The following is a 21252-nucleotide window of genomic DNA, read 5'->3' as shown; positions in this document are numbered from 1 at the left end:
GACAGAAGCATGCGAGCCCTCACTCCCTGCTCTACATTCAGGAGAGCAGCTCCCTACCCCACAGTCCATACTAGACCAACGTGTTCACAAGGGGAAAACAGAGCTGCTGATTCATTGGCAAGGATTGTCACCAGCCGAGGCTTCATGGGAAGATGCAGCATTATTCACATAACGTTTTCCAGCATTTGTGTTTGCTGACAAACACCAATCTCAGGGGGTGGGTGATGTCACGACCTCCACATCAGGCCAGGGCCAGCAATTGAATCTGAATATACATGTCTACAAGAGGCACACGCATGGCATTCAAGGGCAAAGATTAGGATTTTGTTCTTATCGGTTTATTTTTAAATTCTTAGGATTGGGTAGATAGGATCTGGTTTGTTAGGATATGGAAGATGGTTATCATCTCTAGGATGAGATAAGCTAGGACTCTTTTGTATTTATTTGCATCTTGCGTTTAATGAAAGTCATTCAGAAAATTTCCAATCAAAGTGTTACGGGATCGTGAGGTTCTCTCTATCGAGCCTCATACTCATCGTCCTTACGATAGGTCGTCAAGGCAGGAAGTCTAACAAAACTAAATGGAATCTGGACTCCCCGATTTCCTTTCCCAATAGACCTATTGCTCGATCATTTACACGGGAACGCGACATATTTCTATTAATTGATCTATATATTATTGTGTTCAGTTGGATAAGTCTCCGAGTGATTTGGGTTATTTTTTCCTCACAGAAATTGATATTTGTTGGTAGAGGATTTGGCAATGGCCCTTGTAAATGTGAGACATTTTCAAAACTATTGTAAATGTGTGATATCTGGTGGTAGAGAATTTGGAAATTACCTTCTAAATGATCATAGAGTTTTTCTGCAGTGAGGTGGTTCCTTATATTTTGCAACAAGTTTTGTTCATGAATTTATCATTCAAAGCTACAAGTGCCATGTCCAGCTTTGAGAAGGATGTGTTTCTCGACACAAACATCAACTTTTTGTACATGAATTATGATTTAGAATCTTAGGGTTGAGCCATATATGGCTATCTTTCCTTTTGGACAATAAATAGGTGTCTATTTTACGCATCGTTTTACTTTGGTTTGAGTCTGATGATTGAGTTTTTTTGTTGTTCCGAGCCTGTATTTTATTCATTTGCTTTATAATTTGTGTATTTGAGTCACTCTTTATTTATCTTGGTTGTTTTGTATGAAAAGTGGAGAAAAATGAAAATCGGAAAACAATAGAGAGTTGGACAAAAAGATGCGTGCTAGGGCAGTAAAAAAATGTCACCCTGGCGCGAGATTCGAGAACACATTACCGTTGGAGAGAAACTGTCAAGCTAGGGCGGTAAAAAATGAACACCCTAGCACGAAGCATAAAAGTTGTTTAACAAGATCTCATCATGAGTTAGTAAATGATAAACTGAATAAACATTCAAAATTAGAAAGGTTGTTGCTAAATACCCCAGCGAATTCTTAATTATAATTTGAGGATCTTTTGTAATCATCCAATTGTTTTCGAATGGGTCCATTCAACGATGTAAAGTATCAAAATGTCATAAAAGAATCAATCAAAACGGCTATTCACGGAACGTGAGAAGAAGATGATTAATTAAGAAAAAATTGGGTCTGCAGATTTATTGGTCACACGGGAAGAAAAGCATGTGTATTCCAATACTCCTTTAAACTGGGAAAAAAAGAACTTTTGTTTTTTAAAATGAAAAATTTATTGGAAAAATAAAGAAAATAAGTTGGTGGGGGAAACATGCATGAAAGTATTTTTATATGTCATAATTGAGACTAGGAGAAGATTTTATAACATGATAGGGTAACATAATTAATTGATTTACAACTTACATTGACATATGAATTGTGCTTGATGTAAATTTTTCATATATCAATCTCTATTTTTATTTGTTGTATTATATTAAAACTTGATACGTACATTAGCTGTAATATCGAACATCTTGGAGAAATATAATTGTTCTAAATTATTGTGTTAGAGAAGCCCGATCAAATTTCTGAAAGTGTTGTCGAGGATTGAAATTTGAACTTTTAGTTTTCATTACTTTCTTTAGTTAATTTTTTTATATTTATTTTACTGCTTTCCCATGATCTACCAGCTGTTTATTATATTTTTGCATGAATTTTTTGTGTAATACTTCGAAATGTTCTATCAATGAGTATTCACAAATTTTCCCAACAACACGGAGAGTCATTTTACTCAGTATATGATAGATTCAATAATTTAGCAAACAACTCTTGGTACAGTGATTGTCCTAAATATTTTTAAAGTTAATTTTCGTTAAAGGTTTGGATTCAGTGACACAAAAATAGGTAATCAATGGAGCTCTGGCAACTGGTAGTCTCATATTTAGCCTAGATGATAATGAGATTATACACTTATTCACTGATATGACGGAGTTTGACTACCACCTGTATTGGGGTCCTTCATTGCAGAGTTGGTTCTACCAATACCTCCCAGAAATTAGTTACCCAGATTTTATGAACCAATGGTTCGATTATCAAGACGAGGATGAAGATAATTTGGAATAATTCATGGATCGAAGTGAGGTTATGGTGAACGAAAATGTGCCATTGGCTGAGGAAGCTATAGAAAATAGGCCTCAGTCAGAAAAAGTTTTGGAAGAAGTATTATGTGAAGATGAGCCACAAATGAATCTAAGGGATGAATAAGTATCAAAACTATCTATTTGAGGTCGTCGATAATATTATCATGCGCACATCCACAAGATCTTTCTCTTCCTCTAACACCCATTTCAAAAGATTTTGTTCTCCGAGAGCCAACACTGTTGTTATCTTCTCATGTTGATCATTATATATGGAGTGTTTTTTAGGTGAAAAGCTTAATATGTATACATATGCAGTTAAGTTACGTTATTGCGTTTTCGACCTTACACATTCAGTGGGTCGAAAATCAAACCACATATATCATAATAACAAGCTATTTATAGTCGTCATATCGTTGATATCGAATCATTGATCGATACTATTGAATGAATCAAAAGTTAGCTCTAATTTATGTGGAGAGTTTTGATTGACTTAGATTGTACAATTCCTTTTTTCTAAGATTAAGTCCTAGGTCAATCAAACTTGTAGGTGGCCTACATAGGGTAGTCTCATCTATTAACAGGCTATATGAGCTTATTTTTTTTTTGGCAAATTCACTCGATATAATTTTAAAAAAAAAACATTATTATCTATTTCTCAAGATTGACGCCCACTTTCTCTCCTAGGTTTTCTTGCATTGTTCTTGTTCTTTCATTGTAACGCAAATTTTTTACTTGTTTTCTAGTGCAAACTAGAAGATGATCAAAGTCACATTTCGTGGACTTGATTGAGAAGAACATGAAGAAAGATTCAAAGGAGATTTCGAAATCTTCAAGGAGTCGCAATCCGGTCTTAGAGATTTACAATAAGAGTTATTTCTGCTCATCTCGAAATAGTTGGAGTAATTTTCAAACATTTACGCTTGGAGGTAAATTCTAATAAACACTCTAGAGTTATGATTAAAACCATATGAGTGCTCGAGATTATTTTCTATGATAAAAATAAAAACTTCAAACTTTTGCTGCATCTTGAGCGTGAGAAAATGATACACCAACTATGCTTATAGCAGCGCAAAGCCCATACTAAGAGACGGGTGGACACAAGGGCTGTACCTACTTGGGTGCCAATGAGTCTGGGGAGATTGTGTGTCATTACGTGCTATATATATCATATCACATTTGATATCAATTTTTCCATTTTCTTGTTGTTTACCATGTCCCCAAAGAGACAATATTATCCTTTATGATCTAACATCGCTCTTTTTACATATCACCTAGCTAACTAGATCAAAAAACACAATACAATAGTATAACGCACGAGAGTTTTTCAGGACACATATAAGTACTAGTATCACTCATACTGGCTTAACCCAAAATCTTCTATATTTATCTCCGTATAATTTTGTCCTGCTATTATCTAATTGAATCTTAGTCCTATATATTTATTATTTTGGCAATTTTGGTCATATCTTCTGTAATTTAGTTATTTTTTAATTTAATTTGCATGAGAGTGAATGATAATTGTTCCAACTCATCTTCTGAAAAGTCTGAAAAACGTAAAACTTCCTAAAAGATATTAATAGGCTAACATATCCTTCATTATATATAACATATCCTTCATTATATATATATATATATATATATATATATATATATATATATATATATATATATATATATATATATATATCCCTTATGTTATAAAAATTCACACACAATTACCTCATATGACAGGGAGTTTTATGTCTTATTTTTTGAAACAAAAAGTCTAAAATGATATTAATTTTATACAAGGTGTTCTTTTAAAAAAAAAATTGTTATAGGTGGTGTTTATGCAATTAACTCGTAAGAGTAAATGTGTGATATTAGACATATCAGCGTTATGTCAGTTCTATGTCAATGACAAATGAAAAATGAATATTTTGGCAAAAAAAAAAAGATTTTATTAATGCTGGATTTTGCAATATATAAAACTAAAATCATTACGAATCAAACATAAATGATCCCTTAATATATCTATTTATGAGCGAGTTGTAATAAAAGTAAAATTATAAAATATTCCTGATTTCATTTGACAAAAAATTATGATTAGAATATATTTTAATAAATTTATAACACGTCTATAATTATCATATACAATATCATCACTTCTTCAAAAATTTTAAATTATCAAAATATTTATTTATTTATATCCATAATTTTTTTAAAAATAATTAATGATTAATAAAATTAAGATATATGTTTAGATGGGAACTCAGTGCCTAAATTGCTAGCAGTGAAAGATTAATGTAGAGTTGATCAGTTGTGAAACTCGTGGATCTATTTTCGTAAAATAATCAATCTGATTTGTTTTAATGTGTAAAATTATATTTTTAGTATAAAAAAATAATTTTTAATAGAGTCGGAGATTTTGACATTAGTTTTTAAGATAAGTAATATTATATGTATAATTAAATTATAAAATCAATATAAAATTTTATTTATCAAATTACATTAGAAATGGAGAGTGTGTCTCACGTGAGACTGTGAGACCATCAACCCTACTTATATTCACAATAAAAAATAATACTCTCCTCACACGAGTTTTTGCCTAGAAATGGAATACAATATACAAAATCATATGATATACGGCAGTAGCTTCGTAATTATATATTTTTTTTTAGTTATTGTGAGGATAGTAATCATTAGCTACATCGGGAGAACAAAATCAAGAAGGAAAAGATGGTTGATTCCAATAATGTAAATCAAAGAATTTCAGCTATAATCTTTTGGGCTTTGATTTTTCTGTGTTCCGAACAAGTTTTTGCGAAATCTCGAGTCCCAATTTCTGTAAGTGGCGATTTTTCTCTTATTTACCAAGAACAGGTTCCACGATTGTGATCTTACAAAGAAATGATGGAGGACCCTTTGTTGATTTGCGTCTGTGACAGGATTCGGAGATTAAAGAGAAGAAAAACGAGTGCTATGCGGACATAGAGAGGTATCGATTTCAATTTTTCATAAATTCTCTTTGCTGCCTTTGTGATTGCTACTTCTGGTCTGAGTGGTCGTTCAGTGGTTTCTTGAGGAATGCTTTAACGGTGTGTTTATGTTCACGTGTATCATAAATTCACTACTGGTTAGGACTATTTTGAAAATCCTCAGTCGCAGATCCATTGGTTGTTTGGATAATTTAGAGTTACTATGGATTAAAAATTTTAAATCATCTATACATATCTTGAGCTGTTGCATTATTTGCGTGTAGTGGATTATGGGGTCAACAATGCACGTCTTCAATGATAGCTAAGGAGAATTGTGCTTTACGATGCCTATCGCCAGTTTGTTACGAGCTTATCTATGAGAGTGATCCGGTAAGAACTTCATCAAGTTCCTGTAAACTTTGATGTTAAATGTGACTTCTAGCATTAATGGCATTCGGGTTGTGAAAAATCTAGATAATATGTTGATTTATGCGAATGTTGAGTAAATGATCTGTTTGAGCATGCTTACTTGTGTGTTTCTTGAACGGTAGTTGGAAGAAGGGGAGAAAGATTACACAAGGAATTCAGAATACAAGTACTGCATGCACAGGTAATCACGGATTGTGTACTATACTATTACAACATACTTCGACATGGTTATTAAAGTTTAAAGTTGCACGAGGCGCATACCTAAATGTGGGTACAATGAGGTGTAGCTCCTAAGTTGGTGCACGCCTATGTTTTAAATCTAATTATTATTAATGATATCATTTTTCATATTTGCTTGTGCACTAATTATTATTTTTTTGTATTGCTCAACAACTTGGAAAGCATACATCGCATTCTACAACAGATCTTTGTACGTGTAAGTTATAAAATATTACATAATTGCTTTGATAAGGCATCTGCCTTGCCTTATCCTTAGGCCATACAAAACTGATGCATGCAAGGGCAGGCCAAATGGTGAGTGGTCGCGATTGAAAAAATGTTGATGTTCATGTGTAATTTTCCAAAAACTCAAGTTTCAACTCTCCAAAATTTAAGTTTCGCCCCTTTCATTCTGAATCTTGTATTCACCCTGCACTCATGCACCTTACATCCTAAATAACTCTGTGCTTAACAAGTAAATACGGTGATGTTGTTTAGGCTATATATTGAGATGCATGTACTAGAACATTAGCTTATTCTATGCTGTGATTTTCTAGGCGATTAGTCCTGGCATATTTTACTTCCTCCTACAAAGTTTACTTTCAATATTGTCTATTTCCTTCACTCTTTACTTTTCTAACCAGAGAATGGTTCGGATTGTAAGTTATAGATTTGATAGTTCTCATTGAACAAGCATTTGGTCACCAACACATTTGATTTCATCTTTTATATAAAAATAAATTTTAATTATCGACCATAGCAAAGGATGAGTTGGTGCTGGATGTTGGCAGAAAATTGGATTTGAAAAGACAGCATCCCTTAATGAAAATTTACCATTTTGACTGTATATTTAGGGCTAGTTTGGTAGGTATGATTAAAGTTGGATTGTTTAGTTGTACATTCTTTGGTATGTTTTTTCCAAGATGGTTTGACTAAATGGTTGACTCTATCTACTTTAGGTGTAGGAGAATAAATCAATGTGTTTTTGGAAGGAATAATTTAGTCCTACTACAGTAATCTGCTTTGCTACCTTTACATGACCAAATATTAAGATTTGTTTACCTTCCAAAAAAATGTGTTTTTGGAAGGAATAATTTAGTCCTACTAATTTAGAGAGTTGAGTAAAATATTAAGATTTGTTTACCTTTTTGCTCTAATAAGTTGTGTTGTGAATTATTTATGGCACATGGTCGCGTGTAGATAAGACATCATTTTTAAAAGAGATTTGTCTTGTAGAAAATGGAACATTATATAGGAGTATACTTAGTGATAGATTGAGGGAGTATAATTGGATACCTTCAAACTTGGACGTATTCCATCTTTGATTTTTTTTATTTTAATGCTGGTGTTTATTTATCCTCCTGGAAGTTATTCCTTTGTTGACCTCATCCTCACTCGATTTCCCTTGGGCAGGGTATCTCTTGGCGAAAGTTTAGATGGTATCAGAGGTTTTCTCGACTGATGACCAATCGAGCATGTGATATCGGTGTGTCAGTTAAACTTATTGTGTAGAATGAGTGCAACATGCCAAACTCATACTGTAAAATCAGGTTAATCTTGATATAAAACACTGCGATTCATTAGTCTCTGGTTTCTGTTATTCTAGACATCTGTTGACTATTACTCGAATAATCTGTGAAAAAGAATCTGTGCATTAGCTACACATTTTTCGAGTTCAGAACGAACTGGGTTCTGTGTCTGACCTCGGAAATTGTATCGGTGCTTATACCAGGATCAAAGTAACCGTCGACATCAATATTTCGGGCTAAGACTGGTCCTGACTATAATGAGAGAGCTGATTATATTTGAGAGGGTAAACTTTTCTGTGGAATTCTACTGACTTAGTTGGAAATACTGACTTAGTTGGAAACAGGGACAACATAGATTATAAATGCCTGCTCGACTTGTTTAAAATTCAAAATATTTTGAAGATTTTTAGTAACTTACTAGGTGTGTTTATAAGTGAGTGATTTTTTTAGAAAAATACATTGTACTGGTTAAGGTTTCTAAGTTTTTGTAGATTTTCTTTTTATAAAGAATATGATCATACCAACTTATTTTCTTAGTTTATTTGAATTTTAGTTGTAACATTCGAAATAATTCAAATGCATATTCCTATATTTTATGTTGTAATCCGTTTTCCTCAGCTATATTTTTCTTTCTTCGGCTCACTTGATTTGTTTATCTGCCTTTTACATATTTTTTGGTTTCTAATAACTTATTTATCCTAAAATTCTAAGAGTTAGATCATAAAATAACACATTAGAATTCATCTAAATTTCTTGTAGAAAATTCAAAAAAATTTAAATAAATTTAACCGAACGGGCAACGAAATGAGAATGTTTCTTATATCCAGTATGTATGATTCAATAGAAAGGAAAATCAGTGTGGTACATGGGATCCGACTTGATAGTTTTATTTTCTCTAGTTGTGAATGAAATTTGTTACAAATGAGTTTTGAACTTGAGACTCGTCTTAAACTTGAAACCGTAGTAACAAATCATCAACGGACGCGACTTGGTTGCTAATAGAAATTGATTGTTGATTGAGGGAATATTTCTTGAAATCTCTCTTTTTATTCGAAATCGCCAAAATCTATGATAATCTAGTGGTGTACGGTGGATGAATCTCCGATGGGTTATCAGATTATGATTAACTTATTTTTTTTGCAGTGTTTTAAAGAAAATATTCTTTTTTATGTCATTCTCTAAAAATTGTACTAAAATTTATAGTCCGAGAAATTAAAATATTCTTGAATTATGTATAGAATTTGATATTGTGTACTCTCCAATTTTTTATTTTTTTATTTTTGATAATGTACTCCCCAAAATTTAAAGAAAGCCTTACAAGGCAAATTGATGCTATTTTCCTGCTGACATGATAGGACCAAATATGTCATAGCATTGTGGTGGTAAAGGGTAAATTCATAGACTAAAGTCACTGAATTACAACCCAATGCAAAAATAAATAAATAAATAAATAAATAAAAGAAAATACGTGACGAATTAATGATTAGTTTAGTAACAGCTAGAATAATGTAAAATTCATGTTTTAGATTTGAATATTTTTATTGTATACTACACAATATTAAAAATATGTATAGAAGGACAAAACATTAGCTCAAAAAATTATATTCAATGATAACAATACAACTCAACTACCATAAATATTGTCAAAAGATTAAATTTCGATTGCTCTTTAAATAAGGACAAGAATCAGTCACAAAAAATCTCATTCCCAATACTTGTACTTACAACTCATGGTAACTAAATGATTGACGACGACTCTAATATTAATTATAGAATATGGTGTTTGGCATTATATCATAACTACAATTGATGACAGCACAATTTGAATCTTTTGGATCATAGGACAATCCAAATCCATGTTTCGATTCCTATTCTCACGTGAACAATTGTTAGCTCCACAACAAACCAAAATTATTAACTAGCAACAAAAAAATATGTAACAATTAATCAACCGACAGACATAAAAAATGAAAAAAACCATAACCAATCCAAGTGAAAGGGAAATGAAAGCTTTATGTTTTCTTTACACGTTGTTGAAACATAACAATCACAAGAGTAACAAGGGAAGCATACACTGAATTGGGTACTTTTTGTACCACCTTCCCAACTCCCGGAACATTCTCAGTCGTCCTCTTCGTAAGCAACGCCACCGCTGGAGCAACAGCCAAAGTGATGATCAATCCCTGACCAACTGTTACAATTATATTTTTCGTTATATGATTGATGAACTCAACAATTTCTTCACGATCCAATTCGCCATCAAAATTTATATCAGCCTCCTGCAAAAACCTAAATCTCATTGATCATCAATAATCCAGAAGATATTCTCTGTAATTTATGTTAAAACCATTGATATCTTGATAAGTCATGTGTTTTTTGAACCATGATGTTTTGAATTTGCAAAAATAACTTCAATTCAATTTTCAACCACAAATTAGTTTTATGACTCATCACTTTAATGTGATAATTCTTTACCCTATCTATGATGCTATTTCTAGCATTTTTATGCAAATTTGAAAACATCTCAAATTTTACATCAGGCCTTTCGTGTGTACCCAAAGACTGGTATTAAAAGAAGGGACAGAACACTAATTAAACAAGTAAAAAAAAAAGATGCTACATACCTGCATCAAGCTCTTAATTTGCTCTCTCTTAGGTGGATCAAAATGATGACCAGGCAAATGTTTATTGATATCGCTACACCAAAAATTTAGATAACCATGAAAAAAAGAAAGGAAGAAAAGCAGAACCACACAGAGAACAAATTAGATCAATCCAAAGTAAATTGAATTCTGAAGCAATAAAGAGCAAATGCATCTTGATCTTCTCACTTGTACACAAGTAGCACTGAAATATAAAGCTCTTCAAATGTCAGACTAGCCCTTCCGCTTTCATTCTGGAAACGATCAAAGACATTATCGATTATCTTTTGTACTTGTTTTTCTCTCCATTCTTTACCTGCATAAAATTCAAGCGCGTGAGGAAAAAAAATTAGATTGCGAATTTTTACAGCATATTATGAGTACTTTATCTTCACAATCACTTTAAAAATCAAACGAACATTTGTAAACATCATTAAAAACGAAATATTTAACATTCGGATTCTGGAATAGATAATCCTTTTTTAGGTTTAACCCAAAAATGTATCGTCTAGGTGTAAATGATATCGAATACAGGACTCATGAACCTTCAATTTTTGAAAAATAATTTGATTTTGCAAAGTCTTGCAGGAGAAAGTGGTGCACATTTATATCTTTAAAAAATAAAAATTGGAACAAACTGCACTTTTAGCATAAATCTAATACAATGATTATTGCAAAGTCAAGCGAGTTTATGTATATTCTTTTAAACTCAAGCACCAAATATGGTTTAATCCACGACCTTGCCACGTGAAACTCACTATTCTGCTTCAAGTCAAGTTAGTTACTAAATTTGTTGAAAACGAGTATTTGAGTGCATATACAAAAAGGTCAAAGGCCCTGGGTGTAAAAGAAATGACAAGTACTTCGAGATCAGGGATTCTAGGTAACAAGAAGCTGTTGGTTTTCACATCCCCCAGAGTTGAGTCAAAAATGTGATCAGGGTAGGATTCTGCCCCAATTATAGATATGGTTCTAGAATATTAATCAAAGATTAACCTGCAGTTCAAGTGTTGGCTGTGAAATTTCAAACAAAATCCGAAGGATCAGGGGTTGGAGGATGGAAAAATTCCAAAGGATCATCACTTGGTGTATGGAAGTTTATACACTTATGGAAACACATAGTAATCAACAGTTCAGAGTATTTTGGCAAACAAGGAGCACATATTTTGAATAAAACTTGTAAAATTGCAGTAGAATATAATAAACAATTGTTATTGACGCAAATGAGCTGATAACACATGTATAGGAATGGAAACCGACAATAATAGCCTACTTCATATATATCAGGCAGATTAAAGCTGGAAGTGATCACTCTTTTACTTTAACGTTTTTGGTCAAAACAGAAATCGTTGATTTTAAAGGTTCGCATAAAGAATACAAGCACAAATAAAACTCATAATAGGAAGGGTGCGCTAGTTGCTTGTGTGTAACATGTCCTAGTCTCCTAGCATAGTAATAATCATATTTAGAGCAACATACATTTGTAGAATGCAGTTTGTTTTCTAAGTTGTCATTTGTGGTCAACTTGTTTAATGAACTCTTGCTATCTCCCTTATACTTGAAGTTTATTTTCCATAACTGTTTTAGCATGCGAAGATAAATTAGAGATAACACAACACACTAACGTTATGAATATAACCAAGTAGATAAAATGCAAAAATAAGTAAGGATGACAACTATATTTTCGCTTGTTACAAAGATTCTCATTCAATTTAGTTCCTCGGTATTGCTAGTTCTCCATTTCCAGGATCTCTTATGTCAAAACCCTTTCATATCATTATAATCAGAAGTCCATGTAGTGTCCACTCGCGCACCAGCCGCAGCAAGGCTCAGCCACTGTGCCTAGATACATGTCAATTCTTAATGCTTCAATTGCTTGCGTACATATGCGTTGACTGTAAAGCTCTCAATTTACTGTGCCTTAACGGGTTCCTCGACCAATTAAACTCTCCTTTGAATACAGAAACCGAAAATCCAAAGTAAAGTGAAATGCTGTAACCATTTGTTCTTGCACAGTCTATTTTCATCAAATATAGAGATATTTCTGAATTACTGCCACATATGTCAATAAAATGTGTTTTTCCTCGAGCCTAAGCTATACAGTACATGCGTCGGAAGTGCCACCTCGATTAGCTAGAGTTCAGAGACAAAGAACCATCGATTGTTCAAGGCATTAGTCTGAACAGATATACAAGGGCTAACACAGCAAAACTTTAGCATGATTAATCTCAGAACGTAATTGAATACTAGATCTGGAGCAAAGTACAGACTACAAAGACAGTATGGCCTCACATAAATCTGGAATAAATTGAAAACCGAAGGCTGTCAAGAGAAATAAGAAAACAAAATAAAATTCTACCAAAAACTCTCTTTAAGAAATAACAAATTTCATTTTCAGAAATGCATTAAAGCTTGCACATCTCTCCTCGAAATCACAATCCCAGAAGAAATAATTGCTGAATGACTTACAACTAATAACGGGTTCTGTCATTACAGCACTTAAGTAACTCCATGAACACACACAGAGCAGTGAAGCGATTGAACAACAGACGGCCCAAGAATTATTAAACAGCGGAAATTGATACCTTGGATTTTGTCGAGAATTTGTCCCATGGAGTTTTCGGAATATGGGGTGTTTAATGTTTTGCTTGAATTATCAACGGGGCGACTTTCGGGATATGGAGTGTTTACGATCCACGAGCGATTAGGATCACTTCTTCACTCCAGATTTTAGCAGCTATGAATGAGGTGTCGGATCGTATTCGTGGATTTTTGCGGGAAATTAAAGCGTAACACATGCATGGTGTTCAAATTTCGGATAAAACCGAAAAAACCGAAAATTCAAACCGAAAAAACCGAACACTAAGCCGAACCGAAAACCGAATTTTATAATTCGGATATAAATGTTAAAACCGAAATTAATTTGGTTCGGTTTCGGATTATAAATGTCAAAACCGAACCGGCCGAAAAAACCGAAATTTAATTAAATTAATAATGTTATTTTTATTTTATATTATTTATTGAGATGATATTAGTGAATGAAGAATTATTTTGAATAATACTTAGTTGATTATTGTTTATGTAATTCATTTGTACTTTATATTTAAATATTTTACTAAGAAATCATTTAAAAAATAACATATTATATTTTATAATATATTTATATTGTTAATATAAATAATTGTATCAAAACCGAACTAACCGACCGAAATAACCGAACCATTTTGGTAGAAAACCGAACCGAAGAAAAATGGTTCGGATATCGGATTATATATTTGTAAAACCGAAAACCGAAAAAACCGAAATAAAAAACCGAAAACCGAACCGAACCGACCGATGAACACCCCTAGTTCTTTGTACACCATTCAATACATAATATCGTATGTAATTGATATTGTGTGAAAAGTTATAAAGATGATTGTTTTGAATTGCATGCACGTGCATCTCTTGTTTTCATCTAAAATTTTCTAATGTTTTGAGAATTGTTGAGAGAGGGATGCAAACCGAGGGATTCTAAGGGTTGGTCTAGATGCTTAAGAAGAGATTTGTCGAGACAAAAGATAAAGCAAAAATTTGTATGAGACTTTTCAGTCATGTACGCAAAACGAGTGCAGATCATGAGTGCAAGGCGGGCGCAACTTGGGTTCTATCGGCCATGGGGGTTGCATTGGACCTTAGCCGTGGTCTTAAGGGAAGGATAAAGATCTTAGGAAGGTCTAGGGAGAGTTTGGTTAGGGGAGGGTTGGAACCGAAACTCCACAAATATGCACTTGTGGGGTTGTTTTGGTGCGTGTGGTTCCTTGGGCTAAGAAGATGGTGTAAGGGCTGGACCAGGGGCTGGGTACATGCCTTAGGGTCCTGGTGAGGGGCTGGTAAGAGCCAAGGGCTGGGACAGCAGCTGGTGCCCAAGGAAGCTATGCTACGTGAGAGGATGTGTTTGTGTGTTGCTGGTGCGAGAGATTCAGGCTTAGGGCGTCTGGTCTGTGTCCGAAAGGCCCTGATCATGGTCTTGTTTAGGGTCTAAGGAATATGTCTATGGCTGGTTCGGGATCGTTTCGAGATGTGGTCCATTTGGAGTCGTAAATTGTCTGAACATGTCAAAATAAGGACGAAAAGAACCTAGGTTAAAACTTAGATTCAAGTTTTGATTTTTGCTTGAGTTTCGGAAGTTCCAGAAGCTTGAATTGGGTCTTAAAATATTAATAAAGGTCTGCTCTCGGGTTGCTTCGAGTCGAAAGAGTAGTTTGGTCATTTGTTTAACCGAAAACACGAAAACTGCGAGTTATCCAATAAGCGAATCAAGTTGTTTTTGAAACGAAGGTCCTAAGATTGAATTTCTAGCAAGCTACTGCATATTTTTTGTGCTTTAAAGTTTTGAAATCTAGACGTTCTCGTTGAGTCAAAGTCACGGGTTGTCCGAGTACGTATAGTGTTGAATTGTGTGCGGTCGATTCATGGAAATTCAAGGGCGGTTTGCAACTTTCTATAACAATTTCATGTGATGTTAAATGTTATTTTTATAAGTTTTAAATTATATGTATGATATATTATATTTTCAGAAGTTTTAAACGTATATGTATGTTTATGCTATTTTTAGGAGTCTCGACGTATATAAATGATATAAATTATTTTTGGAAATTTTAAGGAATATGAAAAGTTATGTATATTTTTATGAAATGATAAAGTAAAGAAAAATATTTTTGGAGAAAGTGAATTGATCGTGATGTAAAAGTAGTGTGAAAACGAGAACGGTGAACTTGCAATGAATAGGAACTGAACCGTCGAAAACGGGGGCGGGAATCTCAATGATAATGGATACGTTGAAAAAGTGAACGGTGGTTTTTTTATGTTAATCGGAGGGATCGTCGAAGAAGTTGATGTTGAACCCGACGGCCTATTACTATGGTTTATAGATTGATCAATCGACTGAACGTTGTCAATATCGAGGATCGTACTTCACATAAAAATGTTATTTTAAATGAAAAAGTTCATACTTAAGCATGGTATCAAAAGTTGCATATTCTTGGAGGTTTCGAGGTTGCATGAAAACGATCTATTTTTAGTAAACGTAATTTCATACATAGGTAGCTATGCATGAATAAATCCTCGGGTATAATTTTCATTCGTTTGACAAACGTCTCAGATATAAATGTGTGTAGCTCTTGAATCTAGCAATGCATAGGTAGCTACACCTGAAATAAATATCCTTCATGCGACAAATATACCAATAAATCCATTTGAGTAGAAAAAACTAAAGAATTCCTATAATTAATAACCCATAATTCTCGAAAATTTTCCTCGCTTTACCCTTAGTAAACCTCAAAATTACACAATTCGCCCAAAAAAATTTTGAAAATTGCATTTAAGCCCTTGCTTTCTCAAAATTCTTTCATTTTGGGCCCTCAAATCTCGAAATTTGCATCTTTTCCCCAAATAAATTTCGAATTTAATCACTTCAGGCCCTAAACTCTCTAAATTTATTGTTTTGATCCCTAAATTTCAGAAAATACGGAAACAGCCCCTGAATTTCTAGAATTTTCAAAGCAGCCCCTATAATTCTCTAACTTTGCAATTTAGTCCCTGAATTTTCAAAAATTCCAGATTTTCACTTGGAAATTTTGGTCACATCAATTTCAGTCCATGTACTTCTTAAAATTACATATCGACCCTTGAAACTCTCGGCCTTGCGCGATTAAACCCTTGAGCTCTCGTTTTTTTGCATTTTAGTCCCTATAGTTTTGGATTTATGCCATGCAATCCTCATACTTTCGTTTTCTTCTTTTTCAATCCCCTAAATTCTTAAATTGATTCAATTATTCCTTAAATTCAACTAAAGTAGAGCATGCAACCTATTTTCTTCTAAGTTCCTTATTATCTCAAATAAATTCTACTAATTAGCTCAACATTTCATGCAATTAAAGCAAAGTAAAGATGTTAAGCAACTAGGTTACCGGTGATCAAAGTCGTGTCTAGCTTTGCCTCTGCCTCCTCAGCATGCATGACATAAGCTCTACCAATCGTTGGTCCTTTTTCTTTGGACAATCAATGGCCTTGTGCTCTTCTTCCTTACAAATGAAACACTTGAATGATCCCCACATTCACTTGTCATAGTGAGGGCTGTTGCATTTCTTGCACAGTGGCCTCTCTTCAGACCTTGGGGCGGCTCCAAACTATGGTGGCTTCTGCTACCCTGGTTTTGCTGACTGACCTTGGGGCTTATGCTGTCCCCGAGCTATGGGAGGTCCTTTAAACTGCCTCTTGTTGGCTGAGAGTTCTACTGATGCTGCTACCACTTGCGCTGCATCTCGAAGTCAATGTCCCTCAAAGCCCACTCAGCTTGAAAATCACAAGCAATGGCATCCGCATAATTTTCCGGCCTCATCAACATGACATCACGGTGAATAGTGGATTGGAGGCCATCCATGAAGTGCTTCAATTTCTCAGTAACATCTCTGGCGATGAGTGGCACGGCGTGACAACACCTATTGAGCCTTTTTATGAATTCGGCCACATACATGTCTTCCTGACGGAGACTCATAAATTCCCTCTTCAAATGTCCTCTGACATCAGCAATAAGGTATTTCTTGTAGATGATGTCCTTGAAGTGCGTCCATGTAAGGGTGGCTAAATTGACACCCTGCTCAGCTCCTTCCCACAAAAGAGAAGCATCATCCCGCAACATATAGGTAGCAGACCTGACTTGATCAACATCCCCCATATGTAGATAGCGGAAATGCACCTCAAGGGACCTGATCCAACCCTCGACAACAAATGGGTTGTTGGTACCTGAAAACTCCTTCGGCCCAAGCCTCCTAAACTGATTATACACATCATGTGTGGCCTCGGAGCCTGCTGCTCAAAGAATCGTGTCATACCTTCCAGCATTCGAGTAGTAGCATCCATATTAGGAGGTGACCTAAGATGCTCTTGACGATCCTCATGAGTATCATCTGTCTATCGGTACTAGGCGCGCGTCTAGGAGGCGTTTTATCTGAACATATTCCAAATTCTAACGTAACCAACATGCAATTAAATCTAATTGTTTTAACCATTTATCTTATAAAAATAATTTATCAAGTAAGCCTAAGAATAAATATAAATTAACTTCACTAAGCATTTAAACATGTAACTTAAACATACAAACCACGTAAACATGTAGGTGCCATAATTAAAATCATTTAAAGCGTTTAAACTTACAAACTTGAGGTTTAACGACTGAGCTTAATAAAACTGACGGTGGCACAACCATTTACGAAAACATTGCTCTGATACCAAAATGAAACGTCTCTTACTCATTTTTATTTAAAATATTCTAGAATTTTTTTTTTTAACAATAGGCTTTGGCCTATATCTAGATCATAAGGTTCAAAGTAAGATAACGTAATCAAATTGCATGCAAATCTAGGAAAAATAAAAAAAATGACAAATTAAATTATTTTAATTGCATTAATTAAATTTGATATGCATGTTGACACGTTAAAAATATAGTTTTCAATTAGAATACATAAAACTATGTTTTAAGTGGTATTTGAGACGCAATCGAGGAACAGAGACGGAGAACCGTAAAGGAAAAATATTTTTATTAAAATATTATTTTTAATTCTTTAATATATGACATATTTAATATTTTTTCGAAAATTGTGCTTTTTGAGTTGTTTTTACGTGTTGAGTCGTATTTTAAACCGGTAATCGATTTTCGACAAAAATAAAGACTTTTTAGGAAATCGGATAATGTGGGGACCCGGACGCTAATCACGTTCTAAATCATAATTACGACTAATTAATCAATTAGTATAAACAGGGTCTAAATTTTTTTTTTCTACAATGCAAAGCGGAAACGTAATGTAATTAAATTCAAATTACATATTAAACATAACATACAATTATTGTATGATCTACAATAATCCAACTAGGTTCAACTACAAGTCAGTGCTGAATCCTAAGTTGCTTCAAAGCCCGGAGCTCCACGCTATCTAGTCCAGCCTCGTTCTCTTCTTGACCCTGATCCTAGCCCACCTGTTGCCATGCACACATACAAAACAAGACAACAGCCGGATAACTCCGGTCTGATATAAATATCCCAGTATAAATCATGTATACATGCCATCATATAAACAATATAAAAAAACATAAGACAGCAAATCATATCCTATATCAAAATCATGATATGAATCAATAACCAGAATAAGTCATATTCTAAACATGTACCCTGATCCGAAACATAATTCAATATCAAGAATAAATCATATTCTAAGCATGTACCAATATCAGGAACATAATTCAACATCCATCTATATCAATCGAATAACTGTCACTCAAACTCGTGACTCTACGTTTTAGACTAGATTCAATCCTAGCCTAGGGATCCCGGTTTCCAGACATTGGCATTCCATATCGACCAACAGTAATAGAAAAGACTCCAGTTCTATCCACGTCGATATAGTATCGATCACCAGTAATAGAAGAAGCTCTGTTTCTATCCACATCAGTATAGTATCGATCACCAGTAATAGAAGGAGCTATAATTCTATTCACATCGATAGCCAATTATCCATTGACAGACTATGGCACTTCCGCCAATACAATATCTCATGACATCGTGCAATGTGCCCGTGGTAGTCCCACCACTATCAGGCACTTCTGTCACAAGATTACTCGTCTAACACCTGTTATCTATAATTCAAGAGAACAAGTATATCAATCAACTCAATGCAATTATCAATGCAATAAGTAAAGCATGTGATTTAGGGAAACTCAAGTCTAAACCGACTCAAGTCGATCTCCCAATTCCACATTGACTTATACCTTTATCTTCTCGATCCGAAGAAGAAGCTCCGACTCTATCTCGGTCCATTCCCAATCTGGTAATAACAATACCGAACAGATATAATATCATTATACAACTCAATTCAATACCTGTTCTGATCAATATTCAAATCGAAATATACGCTGATCGATATCAAATCAAGATACACTCTAATCCATATCGACCATATCACGATATAATCGAAATCACTACAGAATCTGATCAATATCAGTCAACTGATGTTTTGACGGCATAATAATACAGCCTCGATAACCCCGTCAATTCAAACATCACAGATATAATACCAGAATTCGTAATCAGTATCGATACCAGTCATAATCTCAATAACAATACATATCTGATATAAAATCTCAGTCAAATCGACTCCAAAAATCATAACAATTACATAATCAATATGTTCTTCAATCTGACTTCGATTCTATGATGTCTAACATGACAAGAACATCATATATGAATCCTATTCAATTCTGACAATAGTCTAATTTCAAAACATGTCAAAACGTAGCACAACTTACGTCCAGTTGTAGCCTACGTTGATAGGAACTCGGTACTGTACTCAGATTCAAAATCTGACGGACGGATTGAAATAAAAAGGCGTGAGGATTTTCAATACATATACATGAACCTTTTCTCGATTCTTTCTTTCTGAATTCTGAGGAACGAACTTGATTTATACATATATATATCCAACTTTCATGATAGAGAAACATGGCACATTTTCATGTTTTTCGCTCGGCGCTCGGGCGGTCAAGAATTACCGCCCGGGCGCCGAACCTTCTGCCCGGATTCTCATCTTATCATCCTCTCGCGCTCGGGCGGTCAATAACTACCACTCGGGCGCGAGACATTCTGTCCAACTCCCTTCTTATGGTGCATTGGCGCTCGGACGGTCACTTTCTGCCGCTCGGGCGCCAACAGTTCTGTACAAAATATGCATAAATCATAAGCTTTGTTTAATCTGATCTCAGAATGGCCCGATCATAATCATATCAATTCATAATCAATTAATCATATCAGATTAATAGAATCAAAACCTCGGGCATTACAGATAATATTTTCGAAAACTTTCCTAAACGAAATAATTTACTTACCTTATAATGAGCCCATTATACCAAGGTTATTGGGCCTAAACCCATACCCCAAGTATTTTATTTAAAACAAGGTTTCTAAACCCTAATTTTCTACACCTAAACTCATGCACACCACACGTAAGACTCCTAAGGTTTTGCTCTCAAACAACACACCACACACCTCATGTCCCAAAGGAAATTTCATGCAACTTTTTGAAGTAAAAGACGCAACAATTTTCTCGTCTCTCCACCGATGTTCTTCGCGTCTAAAATTGTTTTCGTGCGTGAAACACGCAAAAGCACACCTTAATCTTCCTTTACTCATCGTTCATTCACTATTATGTGTGTTTATACATGTTTGCATGAATGATATGATGCCCTTTCAATAATTTTCATTTTTATGGCATAAACATAAAAAAATCACGGTTTTTCTTGCATAATTCTTCATGTTATAGATGCACAAAGGGGCTGCCATGGTAGGGTCATTAGAAGAGATGAATTTAAGAGGAATTAGAGACCTATAGGTGCTTGGATAAGTAACGACAAGGGCTGCACGTTTTTGGGTTTCAACCAAGCTAGGGTTTCGATTTTGTTGGCTAGGAAGGCGCAGGCTGCATGCTGCATTTGGGTCACGTCCAGAGGTCCTAAAAGGGTCTATTCATGGTCCTAGATGGATTAAAGGAATGCTGGTGCAAGGAGAAGGGCCGCAGATGCTAGGCTTGGTCGCGCAAAGCTTCAAGGGTACAAGTTGATGGGTTGCAAGTGCATGGCTAGCTAGGGCTGGTCCAAACTCCAGTAGAGTCCTAAGGGTTCGGTCTAGGTCCTAGAAAAATTTCATAGGGTCTGGACATGATGGTTAAGGGCTAGGCTCGATGGATTTGAAGTTGGTTAGAGCTAGGGTTCAAAGGGCAAGGAAAATTCAGTAGGCTTTCTAGGATTTTCTGAGGGTTCTAAATGGCTTGATTTGGGTTGCATAGGGTATGATTAGGTGTTAATAAGCTATGGTTAAATTTTGG

The 21252-nt window shown here is 34.5% G+C and overlaps 2 protein-coding genes across 2 annotated transcripts; one reads left to right on the top strand and one right to left on the bottom strand.

The window, feature by feature from the left end:
- The first annotated feature begins 5221 nt into the window (after nt 1–5221).
- LOC140841411 (uncharacterized) lies at nt 5222–7831 on the top strand. Its single transcript, XM_073208804.1, has 5 exons — nt 5222–5389; nt 5491–5540; nt 5805–5910; nt 6072–6130; nt 7582–7831. Exons 1-5 carry the CDS (start codon nt 5282–5284, stop codon nt 7628–7630), a joined length of 372 nt encoding a protein of 123 aa, XP_073064905.1. The 5' UTR covers nt 5222–5281; the 3' UTR covers nt 7631–7831.
- Nucleotides 7832–9371: 1540 nt separating this feature from the next.
- On the bottom strand, nt 9372–13137 carry LOC140840472 (uncharacterized). Its single transcript, XM_073207656.1, has 4 exons — nt 12925–13137; nt 10529–10655; nt 10322–10394; nt 9372–9976 (listed from the first exon to the last, which is right to left on the bottom strand). The coding sequence occupies exons 1-4, from the start codon at nt 12950–12952 to the stop codon at nt 9710–9712; spliced, it is 495 nt and encodes a 164-aa protein (XP_073063757.1). The 5' UTR covers nt 12953–13137; the 3' UTR covers nt 9372–9709.
- Nucleotides 13138–21252: the final 8115 nt, after the last annotated feature.

The sequence above is a fragment of the Primulina eburnea genome, chromosome 9 (genome assembly GCF_022965805.1).
Source record: "Primulina eburnea isolate SZY01 chromosome 9, ASM2296580v1, whole genome shotgun sequence".
NCBI classification, from domain to species: domain Eukaryota; kingdom Viridiplantae; phylum Streptophyta; class Magnoliopsida; order Lamiales; family Gesneriaceae; genus Primulina; species Primulina eburnea.
Note: the sequence above shows the minus strand (reverse complement) of the source record. Positions and strands in the feature narration are given on the sequence as shown.

What these genes read in the sequence shown, in the direction of transcription:
- LOC140841411 (XM_073208804.1), top strand. Translation starts at nt 5,282, where the DNA reads ATGGTTGATTCCAATAATGTAAATCAAAGAATTTCAGCTATAATCTTT. An exon ending in TTATCTATGAGAGTGATCCG is followed by an intron (nt 5,911 to 6,071) that starts GTAAGAACTTCA and finishes CTTGAACGGTAG; the next exon opens with TTGGAAGAAGGGGAGAAAGA. An exon ending in TACAAGTACTGCATGCACAG is followed by an intron (nt 6,131 to 7,581) that starts GTAATCACGGAT and finishes TCCCTTGGGCAG; the next exon opens with GGTATCTCTTGGCGAAAGTT.
- LOC140840472 (XM_073207656.1), bottom strand. Translation starts at nt 12,952, where the DNA reads ATGGGACAAATTCTCGACAAAATCCAAG. An exon ending in AATTCTCGACAAAATCCAAG is followed by an intron (nt 10,656 to 12,924) that starts GTATCAATTTCC and finishes AATTTTATGCAG; the next exon opens with GTAAAGAATGGAGAGAAAAA. An exon ending in AAATTAAGAGCTTGATGCAG is followed by an intron (nt 9,977 to 10,321) that starts GTATGTAGCATC and finishes AGGTTTTTGCAG; the next exon opens with GAGGCTGATATAAATTTTGA.